Here is a 15000-nt window from a genome sequence, read left to right on the forward strand (position 1 = left end):
ATAAACTCCTGGTAATTAAGCGGACAATAATAGGTTTCTAAACTCCAATATATTATAACATTGCAGTAAATGGAATTAATGGTGTTTATTGCTAATGAAACAGATGTTGGGTGTAATTAAACTATTTTTGAAATGCATGCTTTTCTACTTTTTATTCGATACACTTGTGTGTGTGTGTGTGTGTATATATATATATATATATATATATATATATGTATATGTGTGTATGAATATATATATGTATGTGTGTGTGTGTATATGTGTGTGTGTGTACATACATATATATATATGTACATATGCATGTGTGTGTGTGTATATATATATATATAAATATGTACATGTGTGTGTATGTATATATATATATATGTGTGTGTATATTATATATGTACATATGTGTTTAGATATATGTATGAGTGTGTATATATGTATATATATATATATGTGTGTGTGTGTGTGTGTATATGTATATATGAGTGAGTGTATATATGTGTGTGTATACATGTCTATATATATGTGTGTATATATGTGTGTGTGTGTGTGTGTATATATATATATATATATATATATATATCAGCATGTAGCTAAGTAGTACAAAGCATTTGTTAAGGTGGTGCTCAGTTCAGCTGAAACTGAAATCACATGACATGTTTTGGAAAACAAACTTCTTAACCACACAGCAGTGTGTGTGTGTGTGTGTGTGTGTGTGTGTGTGTGTGTTGGGGTCAAGCAGTTGTTCTCTTTCTTCTACCATCCTTGTCCAGCTTTAATTGAAATATTCACCAAACATCAATATATTTATTTTTGCCATCTTAATTATGCTTAACAGCTGCTTCGTTAGCAATAAACACCAAACTGGGCCACTACCTCGAAGGGTTTAGCCAAACAAACCAACTCCACTACATTTTTTTTTTCCAAGATATAGGGATGTAAACAAACCAACACTAGTTTTCAGGTGACACTCAAACACAAAGACACATAAACATGCATAGATATTTTTACAGCAAGCTTCTACAGTTTCCATTTACCAAATTTACTGTCAAGGCATTGATTGTGCCCTGCCCATGTCTTTCAAGGAATTTAATGTGACATATTGATGTGGTTTTATGTAAGATTCCAAACACTGGGCGAGGGTAACATCACTGTTTCTTTTCTGCTGCCAATACTTTGGATTCCAAGAACGTTATGGTTCTTATCTTCTGTGGTTTCATTCAAAACTGATAAAGAACTGATTATCAATTTGAACTTAGTGGTTTCGTATAATTGAATTGGCTCCAACCCCTGGACCTGTTTGTATGGTTGTGCTGAGGCACGCTTATTCCAACAGCAAGGATTCTTGTGCCAATGTGTGGACTTCAACATAGATTATTAACTTGCTAAAAATAGCAGCTGCAAGTTCTTCAAACCAAATCTTACCTACCAACTCACTCTTATATATGATTGCTTTGAGTTGACCATTCCAGAAAAAATGACACATTGTCTGGAGTACATTATTCCAGAAGTATAGAGGGTGTTGGTCATAGATAGAACCATCACCACCACCATTGTTTTTTTTTTCTTTTTTCTTTTTTGCATATTTGGTTTAGTCTGGAAATATTTGGTTGTTCCTAAGACCATCACAAGCTCTTCAAAATCAGTAAAATGAATGCGATTGATATTTTTAATCCTTTTCTGACCATATTTCTGTTGGAATACACTAGCTTTCATTTTTATTATTTTTGGAATTTTCAAAGAATTTATGAAAATGACTTTGCCATCATTAAGCTGGAGTTTGGCATATAAATTAACATGGAATTTTAAAGGGTTTTAATTTATATATCTTTAACCCTTCAGCATTCAGATTACTCTATCAAATTTAATGCTTATTTCTTCACATTGCTTTGAATTAATCATGTCTTGAGATTTTGATGATGTGATCATTTATTATTAGAATGACATTATAGGGTAGGTGTAAGAGGCCAGATTTGGCCAGTTTGAACATAAAGCCAAATTTAGCCAATTTAAATGCTAAGGGGTTAAAACGGGGTAGTTTTTTGTAGTATTTATTTCTTTATTGCCCACAAGGGACTAAACATAGAGGGGACAAACAAGGACAGACAAAGGGATTAAGTCGATTACATCGACCCCAGTGCGTAACTGATACTTAATTAATAGACTCCGAAAGGATGAAAGGCAAAGTCGACCTCGGCGGAATTTGAACTCCGAGTGTTCAATACCGCTAAGCATTTCACCCGGAGTGCTAACGCTTCTGCCAGCTTGCCTCACCGTAGTTTTTGTGGTATTGAACAAAGGATGGTCTCAAGCAGGTCGGTGCCAAAAGGGTTAAACAGCAGCAAATGTTTGGTCTCTCAAATATGACCTGGGACTAAACAGCATTGTATTCTAGCAATGCTAATAATATACGTAAAAGGAATAAAAAAGAAAACAGACTGTAAAACAACAAAAATAGTATTAATCAATGGTATTTATTGAGTTTCTTTTGCGAGTCAGTGATGTTGGAGATAGATTTTAACTAGTTTTCTCTCAAAGTCCCTTAAATCTAATTAAAATTTGCTGACACCCATTTTTATCCTACAAATCTTACAAGCACTTAATCATCTCTTTTCACAGGTGAAATTTTAAGAAATGTTTTTGTTATTCTTGTCCTTTGCCTCTGTGTATGTTGGTGTGTGTGTATGTGTGTGTCCTCCTACCACCTTCCGCGTCACTCCACCCTCGCCACCCTCTTCTCACTTGTATCAACACCTTTTCCCAATCTATTTGCATTGCTGAAAAATTTACTTCTTTCTTTTCACCAAACTGTCGTTATCTCTCGCACCTTTTGTTTTATTATGCACCACTGATGCTAGTGTTGATGATAATAATAGCAGCAACAGCAACAAACTCCAAGACTTCTCTTTCTTCAAGTGCCATCAGTATTATCACCATAAGGTTTTTTTTTAAACGGTTTTTGATGTTCAAAAATTTAGAATTTTTTGTTCGTTTGCTTAGGGTTTTTTTTTTTTTTATATTTTCTCAAGTAATTTAGTAACCTTCTCTTGTTTTAGTAACAAAAAAAATCTTTCTTTTGTGTGTTTTAATTATTCAACATAAGCCAACTCACTACTCCATACTCTCTCTCTCTCTCTCTCTTTCTCTCTCTCTCTCTCTCTCTCTCTCTCTCTCTCCTTTATGATGTCTCTCTTTCTGTCTCTTGAACCCCTCTGCCATGCTGGAGTACCAAATCAACCACAGTACTTATTTTAAGTTTAATACTTATCCTATTGGCCTCTTTTGCCAAACTGTTAAGTCATGGGATGTTAACAGACCAACACCAGTTATCAAGTGGTGATGGGAGGGGGTATCAGTCACAAAGACACATGCATATCATATACATGATGTATGTGTATGTATATACACATCACATGTATATACGCGCATATGTATACACACATGCACACAGCGGGCTTCTACACAGTTTCCATCTAGCATTAATTGGCCCTGGGCTATAGTAAAAGACAAGATATGATGTGAGCAACATGCCAAGCTAATAATAAATTACATTATTGGATAAGTATTCTAGCAACATATATATATATATATATATCATCATCATCATCATCATCATCGTTTAACGTCTGCTTTCCATGGACCCACATATATATATATAAAGGAAGTATAAAGAAAGGAAAAATTGTAGGTGTAGACAAACTTTAATTCATAATCCAGTTCTTTGACTTCATTTATTGTTTTTGAAAATGCTGAATATATATATCTTTATATATAGTCTTTACTTGGACTGTATCAGTGGACTTGGATGTTTGACATCCCTTTGAAGGATTTCAGTCCTCACCTCTTTTATATATACATATATGTATTATAATTATATATGTACAAAGGCATCCAGCTGTAGAAAAATTGCCAGATCAGATTGGAGCCTGGTGCAGCCGCTGGTTCTCCAGACTTCAGTCAAACCGTCCAGCCCATGCCAGCATGGAAAACGGACATTAAACGATGACAATGACGATGAATTGATGACGGAAACAGAAGATAAATTCAGCACTAGTTTTTATTCAGTACGACGATTGTTTCGACTCGTCCTGCAACTGTCCGTTATGGGTAGGATTTTGTGCATCTAACTGTGTTGCATCAGTTTGTGCAGTTTGGGTCACATCGTTCTGAATAAAGACTAGGGCTAAATTTATCTTCCATTTCCTTCACCAGTTATAATTATCTCAACTAACACTATACAATTCCTGAAGTAGATCAAGCGGAAATATACCCCAACCATGAATGACACCAGGTAGCCTAAACTGTGGAACATGCTTTGCTCAGCACACTGACATATACATCCCCTCTTCAGCAAAAAGAGACTGACAGAATAAGTACCAGGCTTAGAAAATAAGTCCTGGGATCAATTTGACTAAACCCTTCAAAACGGTGCCCCAGCATGACCACAGTCTGGTAACTGAAACAAGGAAAAGATATATATGTGTATGTGTATGTACATGTATGTGTACATGTATATATGTCTGTTATATACATACATATATATATATATATATATATATATATGCATGCACAGGTGTGGCTGTGTGGTAAGAAGCTTGCTTCCCAACTACACGGTTCCAGGTTCAGTCCCACTGCGTGGCACCTTGACCAAGTGTCTTCTATAGCCTCAGGCTGACCAAATCCTTGTAAGTGGATTTGGTAGACAAAAACTAAAAGAAACCTATAGTGTGTGTGTGTATATATGTGTGTGTGTGTGTGTGTGTGTGTATATATGTGTGTGTGTGTGTGTGTGTGTGTATATATATGTGTGTGTGTGTGTGTGTAGGTTTGTGTCTGTTTGTCCCCCTGCCATCACTTGACAACCAATGCTGGTGTGTTTACATCCCCGTAACTTAGCAGTTCAGCAAAAGAGACCGATAGAATAAGTACTAGGCTTGCAAAGAATAAGTTCTGATGTCAATTTGTCCGACTGAAGGCGGTGCTCCAACATGGCCGCAGTCAAATGACTAAAACAAATAAAAGGATATGTATGTATATATATATATGTATGTTTATGTCTGTGTGTGTGTATATAGTGTATATTTAAATGAGGTTGGTGCCATGCTGTAGTTAGGATTGTCAGGAATGGTCGTAGGTTCTGAGTTATTGCTCGTTTCTCAGAGTAGACATCTTTAGGAGATTCTATGTCAGGCTTCTGGTCGTTTTAATTATTTATTTCAAACTGAACATAAGGTTAGAAAGACTGGCCGCAATACTAGAAACAGCATCACATCTGTCGTCGCCAACACCACCACCACCACCGATCAATAATTGGATGGTGGCGCCATCTATGAATAGTTCTTAATTTATTTCAACTGAGAAAATTCTTCACTCTCTTAGTCTGTTTCTCCCCCCCCCCCCTCCCCCGCCTTCTCTCTCTCTCTCTCTCTCTCTCCCACACTTAAGCACTTTAAAAAAAAAATTACCAAAAGCTTAGTGAATGTCTTATGTTGCTACTACTACTCCTGCTGCTACTACTACTACTACTGAAAATATTAAAACTGTCTTTTGATGCCAGTTCCTCTGTCCCCTCTCCCTTCAAGTTTGGGGTGCCAGCCTACCTTGTCGGCTGCCATGTCTGGCTGGCTGGCGAGGCAGGCAGCTTTCTCTTGCTTTTCCCATTTCGCCCATTCCCTTACATCACTGGCCTGCTCCGTCCTTTGGCATCTACATGCAGCAGCAATATTCCTGCTACTTCTTCTGTTTCTTTTATTTTAGAACCCTGCTGAATTTTATTATTATCATGATTATTATTATTATTATTATTTTCATTATCTTTTTTTTTTTTTTTTTTTTTGCAAAACTCCAGCTTTATGAGTCATTGTTCTTTTGGACCATAGACACACTTATTTTGTTTTTTGTACATGCCTTTCACATCTATTTATTTTTTTCCTTGCTTAACACACACATACACAAGCATGCGCACACACACACACACACACATATATATATATATATATATATATATATATGTGTGTGTGTGTGTAGTTCTTCCCTATAGCTAATTCCTTCCTTCCCTTTCTATCTCGATTGTCTCCAGTTCTATCCTTGCTGTCTGTGGATATATAGACAATCTAATATTGATGCACAAAGAACAGGCGAAAAATATCCTCTACGCCCTTCATTGGATCAAATTTTTTTCTGCCTTTTTTCCCATTATTATTATTATCATATGTAAACCATTTTTTTTATATACACGCACAAGCTTAACTGCAGTGTGTTGTTTGTAATTCCAGTCCATCTTTATTGCATATAATGTAGTAAAATGGAGTGAGACGTTTGTGTATCATATATATATATATATATATATATATATATATATATATATATAATCACACATATAGGGCAGAACTCCAAATTTCATTGAGTATTTGAGAAATCTTGGCACTGGCTCCTCCCTGAAAGCCATAACCAATTTTAATGCAGATATATCATAAACGAAGAATTAAAGATCACACCACAGATTCTTCAACAAAACCAGAATTACCAAAGCTATTACAACAACAATTATTATAATAATAATCCTTTTTATTATAGGCACAAGGCCTGAAATTTTGGGCATTGGGGGGGGGGGGGGGCTAGTCGATTACATCAATCCAGTGTGTAACTGGTACTTATTTCTGTGACCTCCAAAAAGGGTGGAATTCGAACCCAGGACGTAAAGACAGATGAAACGCCGCTAAGCATTTTGCCCGGCGTGCTAACGACTCTGCCAGCTTGGCACCTTAATAATAATAATAATACTAATAATAATAATAATAATAATAATAATAATAATAATAATAATAATAATAGTAATCTTTTTAATTTAGGCACAAAGCCACCAGTTTTGTAGGAAGTGGTTAGTCATCAATACCAGAGGCCCTCTTGTTTGACTTGTACAATATTTTATTATTAAAGTAATTTATCTGTACATATGTGTGTATGTAACTATATATGTATATATAATAATACAAATGATATATGAGCATATGCATGTTTACATACATACCTACATCTACATGTGTATATAGATGCATATCCGGGTACAGGACGTCAAAAAAACGTGGACAAAAAAGGAACGGGAACACGAACAAAGCACAAAAAATGGACTATATATATATATTTATACACACACGCACATTAATTATTGGTTGTTATTAACACTCTGAAAAAAGAAATTATAAGATATCTTGAACAGTATGCTGAATTCTATATACAATTTCACTCTCTTTCTAGTCTAAAAGTTGCTTTTTACAGTAATAATAATGATAATGCTTTCTAAATTTGGCTGATGGTCACAGAATTTAGGTGGTGGTGGTGGTGGGGTGGGGCAGTGTCTTTAATATCCCCCTCTACTTAACAATTACCCCTATTAGTCCCTGGTTGATCAAAGGCAAGGCAAGACCTTAGCAGAGTGAAGTAGAATAATTTTCAAATTATTAAAAAATTTTTGCAAAAAGCCAGCAATTTTAGGGAGAAGGATGGGGTCAATAAAACACAGTACCAGTCAGGTACTGGGGTTAATAACATCAGACCCCAGTATTTGACTGGTGCATTATTTTATTGATGAAAGACGAAGTTGAACTCAGAAGAAATGCTGCCAACCATTTTGTTTAATCATCATCGTAATAAATGTTGGTTTCAAATTTTGGCACAAGGCCTGCAGTTTGAAGAAGAGGTGGTTAATTGGTTTCATGAACCCCAGTGTTGGTATTAATTATATTGACCCCTGACCCCTGCTCCCAAAGGATGAAAGGCAGTCAAGCTCAGCAGAAATTGAATTCAGACAGTAAAGGCAGATAAAATGCCACCAAGAATTTTATTTCTAGCAAGGCAAAAAACGATTCTGGATTACCAATACTGACCAATATTGACCAGTATATAAAATCTGCATCTACACAGAATGTGTCCTTATCTTACAAGGACAAGATATTTTATGGAGATAGGAGCCATTTTAGAATATCTCCTCATACATTTAATGGGAGAGAGTTCTAGATTGATTTTTGAAGAGTGAGACAAAGTAGGATGTATTTGGTGGAAAGAAACAAGTCATTTCTCACATACCAGCAAAATACAACAAATTGACTTTCCAAAGATCCTGGTAACATTTTGTTATTCTGCTCATCATCTTTTCATCAACATTGCAAAAGCTGTTAAAATCTAAAACATTTACTGTTGGCACCATAAGAATGTTATAAACTTCTTTTTAACTATTATTATTTACATTATTTATATTCAACAGATATTTGTCTTCATCTTGTTTGTTGTTAACACAACGTTCCAGCTGGTATACCCTCCAGCCTTCTTCAGGTGTCTTGGGAAAAGTTTGAACGTGGGATTTCATTCCTAAGGTACAAACAAGATGAGGATAAATATCCATTGAATGTAAATAATGCACATAATTCCTCATCTCTTAAACATAGAACTCTATTTTTTTTATTTTGAACAGTGGCTCTCTAAATATAAAGCTATAATTAATAGCAAATAACTATTGGGTTTGAAAATCTTACAGATGTGGGTTGTGTCCCACAGGCAACCTTTGGCTTTTCTTGACCAAAGCGTCTTTTTAACCCAATATCTACATGCTATTATTTATAGCTTAATGAAGGTGGCGGCAACTGACAGAATCATTACTGTGCCAGGCAAAATGCTTAGAGGTAATTCTTCCAGCTCTAAGTTCAAATGCCACGGAGATCGACTTTACCTTTTGTCCTTTTGGGGTCGGTAAAATAACAACTACTCAAGCACTTGGGTTGACATAATCAATTTTCTCTCCCCTCAAAATTGCTGGCCTTGTACCAAAATGAGAAAGAATCATTTATAGCTTTGTGCTTAGAGATCCACTCTTCCAAGAGAGAATTTAATATTTCAATGTTAGCAAATCATCGAGCTGGCGGAAACGGTAGCATGCCGGGCGAATTGCTTACTGGTACTTCGTCTGTCTTTACGTTCTGAGTTCAATTTCCACCAAGGTCGACTTTACCTTACATCCTTTCGGGGTCGATAAATTAAATACCAGTTGCAGACTGGGGTCGCTCTAATCAACTGGCCTCCTCCTCCAAAAAATTTCAGGCCTTGTGCCTAGAGTAGAAAAGAATATTTCAATGTTAGCAATCCTTTGTCTTAAAGTGAAAGCATTTCGGTACTTCTGCCAACATTACAAGATCTCTCTCATTTCCACAGTTACATTTCTTAATGGAGTTTTTATCTTTGTTTTACTTGTTTCTCTCCACCACCACCCTCCTCTTTTATTCACACTCTTTATTCTTAGTTTGTGTTAAAGTGTGAGGAATCTTTCTTACATTCCATTTAGATAAGGCGCTAGTTATATATACCACCACAGATCATGTCATGTGAAGGGGTGGGAACCCACTGACAAACTGCTGCTGGCTGTTGTCTCATCTCAGATTCACCTGAGTCTTGGATCGGTTCAGTCAGATTTTGGAAAGTCACAAGACACTAGGAAGTTGTTAAAGCCATCCTAATCAGCTTTTCACTAACCAAATAATTAGTGATGTTGGAGCCTCAAATATTTAGTTTTTTTGTTGTTTTATTTTTTTTATTTTCACTGAATTAGTTTTGATGTTTTTGTTGGGTAACCAACTCTACCCCCACATCCGTCTGTCTTGCTGCAGTCTATATCACCGTTGTGACATACGTACATCTCAAAAGATTCAACAACCCAAATAATGTTAGGGGCTCTTTATAAAGAACCCCTAACATGTTATTCAGAGTTAGAAGTTAGGTATTGTATCTAATTGGGACCCTATTCTTGATCTCCCCACCTACATAATGTAACATTAATGTCCTAAGATTTTCAAGGACTATAAAAACGTGCAGTTCTCATCTGCTTTGAAGTCAACAAACTGATAAAGGTGAATTACTGACTGAATAAGTCATAACAGCAACAAACCTGCAGAAGCTGCAATAAATAAGTTCCGTAAGGTTGTTCAATTTTAAAAGGGTTTTTAAATATTGTATAATTTTATTGGTTGAAAACTGTGTCTTCGATTTTTACATACCAGTTTTTGACAACTTTCTCAGCATTTATGGCGTGGAAAAACGGGCGTTAAATGACAATGATGTTTGCAGTCAGCCCCTGTGTCCTAGTAGTAGTAGTAGCAGCAGTATTTAACTCTTATTACCAACTAACCAGGTTAATCTCTACTTCAGTTTCAAATCATTTCGTATTAATTTAATTAAGACGAGTGTGTGTGTGTGTGTATACATAAAACCCGCTTTTTTTTTTGTTACTTGTAACAGAACAAAGAGTAATTGAAGGCTTCTTTCTGGAGAACGAGGATGATGTAGTGGTTTTCATACCGTTTCTCTGTCATTTATTACTGTGAAGTAACACGATCGCCTTTAAAGGGAGACAGGTAAATAAACGTGTATGAATCTCCGTAAAGTGGATCAACGTGGGAGCCTCTCACTCGGTCTGCTAGAAATAGCAGCCAAACTCAATTCACATCCAGCTGGTACAGGAAAGAACGCAGGATATGACACTCCTAAGTGCACTGTGCCTAGGGAAAAGTCGGGATGGTCGTTGGATGGAAGATATTTGATCAATAGATCTACTACCATCACATCTGACCTGGTGTTTTAAATAATATAAGTCGACGTGTCCGTCCGCCGTCTCATTGCAGATGTCGAAACCACGGTCCGGTTTCTATTCCGTTACCAATTTTTACATTCATTCGCATTTATAATTGCTTCTTTGAACGTAATGAAGCTCACCACTTCACGTATGCAGTTTAACACAAGGCGTTAATTACGGTTTCGAAAGAAGCAATTATCTCCGGCTGGTGATGCAAGGGCGATAACTCTTCTCAGTCCTAAGTTGCAGCAATATTTTGCCAAGCTCACCACCAGCTGGTCGAAAATAATATTTGTAGTTTAATAATAAAACTCATTGTCTTCGTTATTATCGTTATTAGCATTGTGTATTTAAATTTCAATAATTATCAAAGATTTGTTTTGTGATTAATCATCAATAAACAATGGTTCTCAGTCATTATATCGGTGTTTCCTACAAGAAAACGCTGTTTTCATGATGGCTGGGCTACTGCTGGTGTTGTTCTACATTTTAGGTGTTCCCATCAGAATTTTAGGTTTATTGTCTTTTATTTATTTTATTTTTTTAAATGAGTGTTAACAAGGGAATCTTGTATGATTCGAAATTATTTGGTCATTCTATTTATTGTCTTTTTTTTCTTTGAATTTTTACAAGATGTTTTTTTCTTTTTTTTTCATTATTCTCCTTTCTCTGATAACATACAAAACTCTATTAGCTGCCTTTTTTTTTTTAATATTTTTTGACTGATTTTGTTAACAAATATCTGATGTATATTGGTAGCTGCATAGCACTGGCAGCATGGCTAGGACTGTTTCTAGAGGGAGTTTTGTTTTCTATTCTCATGTGGCTGGTTGGTCATTGAGTGTTCTACCATTTAGACAGACATATTTCAGCTGATGCTAGAACAGGGATTCAAGCGGACAAATAAAATGATGGCTGTAAATGTCAAGAAATTTAAACCTTTTTTACATTCTTTTTTTTTTTTACATTCTTTAATAATGTAAATTGTTGTGTGAGCTTTATTCCCATTAAAAATTATGCATTCCCATCATACAGAATGTATTGTACAGTTTTAATCTGTTTGTTTCTATGAAGCTGCTTTACTAAATATCAACATAAAAAAATATTATGTTCTTCCAGAATTTGTGTCGAATAAAAATGTGATGCTTTTTATTTATTTATTCATTTTATTTATTCTATTTTTATTTTTTCCTTTCTTTTCAGAACCGTCAAAGTTTGTGTGTGGTACCTGCAAGACGACAGTGAATTCTGCTTGGTCACTTGTACAACATGTGCAAAGCATTCATGGCATGAAGATTTATTTACCAGCATCAGAGCTTTCTGTACAACTTTCCAATCTATCAACTCCATCTCCTAAGGCACCATCAGACCATGTGATGACTCCTCCGACTCCCAACACTGCTGATGCTTTGCCACACCCTCCTCACCCCTTCATGTTCCGCATGCCATTTGATCGCCAACACCAACTGCCACCAGGTCCAGCGCTCAGTCCGTTTAACCGTCCTCCAACGGGTCCGGATTTCCGCTTGGACCTGTTAAATGATCCGTTTCATTCAAGGTCTGTCCAGGGCCTTTCTAATATTTCATCAGCATTTGATGTACCGCCGCCATTTCCGGCCCCATTCAGTGACCGACCGCGGATCATGGAAACAATAGACTTTTACTCACAGCGTCTTCGACAATTGGCATCAACACAGACACCCCCTTTACGTAAACCTACACCCCCATTTTCACAGACTCCTTCAACATTTACATCGATAACGCCAACACCATCGCATTCTCAAGATTCTTTACCAAAGAATTTAAGCCCTGCAAGTAAATTAAAATCTTGTGAGTTTTGTGGGAAATGTTTCCGATTTCAAAGTAATCTAATCGTACATCGAAGATCTCACACCGGAGAGAAGCCATTTAAATGTCCCATATGTCCACATGCATGTACACAAGCTAGTAAACTAAAACGACATATGAAAACTCACTTAAACAAGTCGCCCCTCAGTAGTATGTCTCAGACTTCAAACATATCTAATGCCTCTGAAGGCAGTGTGCCATCCAGTAGCAGCACACCGGACTCCAACAAACATATGATAAAACATAACGATTCTAATATTGACTTAGACAACGAAGAGGAAAACGAAGAGGAGGAAGAGGAAGAGCTTGAAGAGGAGTTAGAGGAGGACGACGATCTTGAAGGGATGGAGACTGTTCACAATGGGTCTCCCGATCCTTTAGATTGTCATGTAAGTAAAAATAGAGACGATCACTCTTCTCAGGAGCGCAGAACTCCGAACGAGAGGTCGAAGGATCTAAGCCACATGCCCGGCGCTGGAGAGAAGTCTTTGCTGAGTGAGGTGATGGAAAACACTGGTCTCAATAACATTCAGCAATATAACGAGGCGTTCCAGCAGGCGTTGGCTGAAAACATCCACAACAAGGATAGCACAAAAGTTGAAGAAGATGGTTCGGAGGGCACCGAGAATGGTGATCGAGACATAAAGTCTGAAGACACAGATGTGTCGTACACTAGTCAGGAAAAACCTGAACCACTAGATTGCAGTGAATCGCCCTACACAAAACGAATTAAGACTGAACCACTGGAAATAGTAAATAGTATGGAATCTATATATTCTAATATGTGGTTACCTAGTAGTCACCACCAAGAGTATTTTTTATCTGGTCTATCTGCAAGGCTTAGTGACCCTAATCACAACAGTTTCAATTCTCCATCAGAAAGTGCCTTGAAGCCAAATCTGACTTCGCACCCTAAAGCCGGCCCTAGTTCTAATAGTACCCCCAGTAATGGTGGTCCAATATCAAATCGGAAAGACCGGCGGAATGATACCTGTGAATTTTGTGGGAAAGTTTTCAAGAACTGCAGCAATTTAACGGTGCATCGAAGAAGTCATACTGGTGAGAAGCCATATAAATGTGAGTTGTGCAGCTATGCGTGTGCACAGTCGAGTAAGCTGACTAGACACATGAAGACGCACGGCCGTATTGGGAAGGATGTGTACAGGTGTAAGTTCTGTAGCATGCCCTTTTCTGTGCCGAGCACTTTGGAGAAACATATGCGCAAGTGTGTCGAGAACCGGCAAGTACGAGCAGTTCAGGAGACTGACACAGATACAAACAGCACTACTACATCTACATTATAGTTTTTTTTTTTTTTCTTCTGTTTTTTTTTTTTTTTCTCCAAATGACTACTTGATGTTCAAACGTTTATTATTAAAAAAATATGAACAAAATTATAAAGTCTAATATGAGAAATACAAACAAGGAGCGAAAAATTGCAAAAACATAAATAATACGAAATACTAATCAAATTCTACATTGTTATTAATTTTCTACTTTTTATATCTCTGAGACTAGTTTTGAGCTGAGAAGAAATAAAGGGAAGGAATTTGGAAAGTTTTTCTGTCGCAAAACTCATTAAAATAATCTTTGGAAAAGAAAAAAAATCATAGTTTGTATTTAAAAAAAATGTTTTCAAAAACATAACAAATTTATTTTCGATTTTGAAAGAAGTTTCCCCTTACCCCTACCCCAACACACACATACAAACACACATTCTCTCTCTGTCTCTCTCTCTCTCTCTCTTTATTTTACATTGTTTCTCTTATTTGCACACGTATATACATGTGTGTAGTGTGTATAAATATATATATATATAGATGTGTGTATTTATATATACACACACACACTCACACACACACACACGCACACGAATGTTAATCATTTGTATGCATATATGTTAAGCAATGTATTTGCACATGTATACATACATATGTGTGTGTGTGTGTGTGTATCTTATTATATGTATATATGTATGTATATAAACACACACAAACACACAATGTTAGTTGGGTGTATGTAATTGTTAAATGGTTATACACAAGTATACATACATGTGTATGTATATATATATATTTTTATACATATACACATACATATATATATATACAAACACACACACACACACACACACACACACACACACACATATATATATACACAATGTTAGTTGTGTTTAGGTAATGTTAACTAACAATTAAAATTTTACTTAAGACAAAAATAATCAACTTCTCTCTCTCTTTCAATACAATGCTGTCATGTATGTATGTTTGTAAACATATCTATACATCTTTGTATAGATATGTGCATATATCTATATATATATGCATGCATACAAGTATACTTATGTCAGTGGCTATTGTTTTTGGTATATCAAATAAATACTAACTTTTATTCTGCATATTCTTCAGAAAACCTCAACATTCTCATTGGTACTCTCAGATACTCTTAGCTAAAGCTCTTTCATAAACAAAACTCGTTATATAGGGAAATAATTATAATAACAAACATGAATAGTTAGTTGGCACTTCGAATGTAAAATGTAA

The 15000-nt window shown here is 36.0% G+C and overlaps 1 protein-coding gene across 1 annotated transcript in view; it reads left to right on the forward strand.

The window, feature by feature from the left end:
* LOC106871651 (BCL11 transcription factor A) overlaps positions 1–15000 on the forward strand; it is a 303703-nt gene that overhangs the window by 265709 nt on the left and 22994 nt on the right. Inside the window, exon 3 of the mRNA XM_052971922.2 lies at positions 11810–15000. This exon is cut by the window's right edge and continues 22994 nt beyond it. Coding sequence (XP_052827882.1) covers positions 11810–13758 — 1949 coding nt within the window. The 3' untranslated portion in view covers positions 13759–15000. The remainder of the gene's footprint in view (positions 1–11809) is intronic.

This window comes from Octopus bimaculoides, chromosome 11 (genome assembly GCF_046866305.1).
Source record: "Octopus bimaculoides isolate indiv1 chromosome 11, ASM4686630v1, whole genome shotgun sequence".
NCBI classification, from domain to species: Eukaryota; Metazoa; Mollusca; class Cephalopoda; order Octopoda; family Octopodidae; genus Octopus; species Octopus bimaculoides.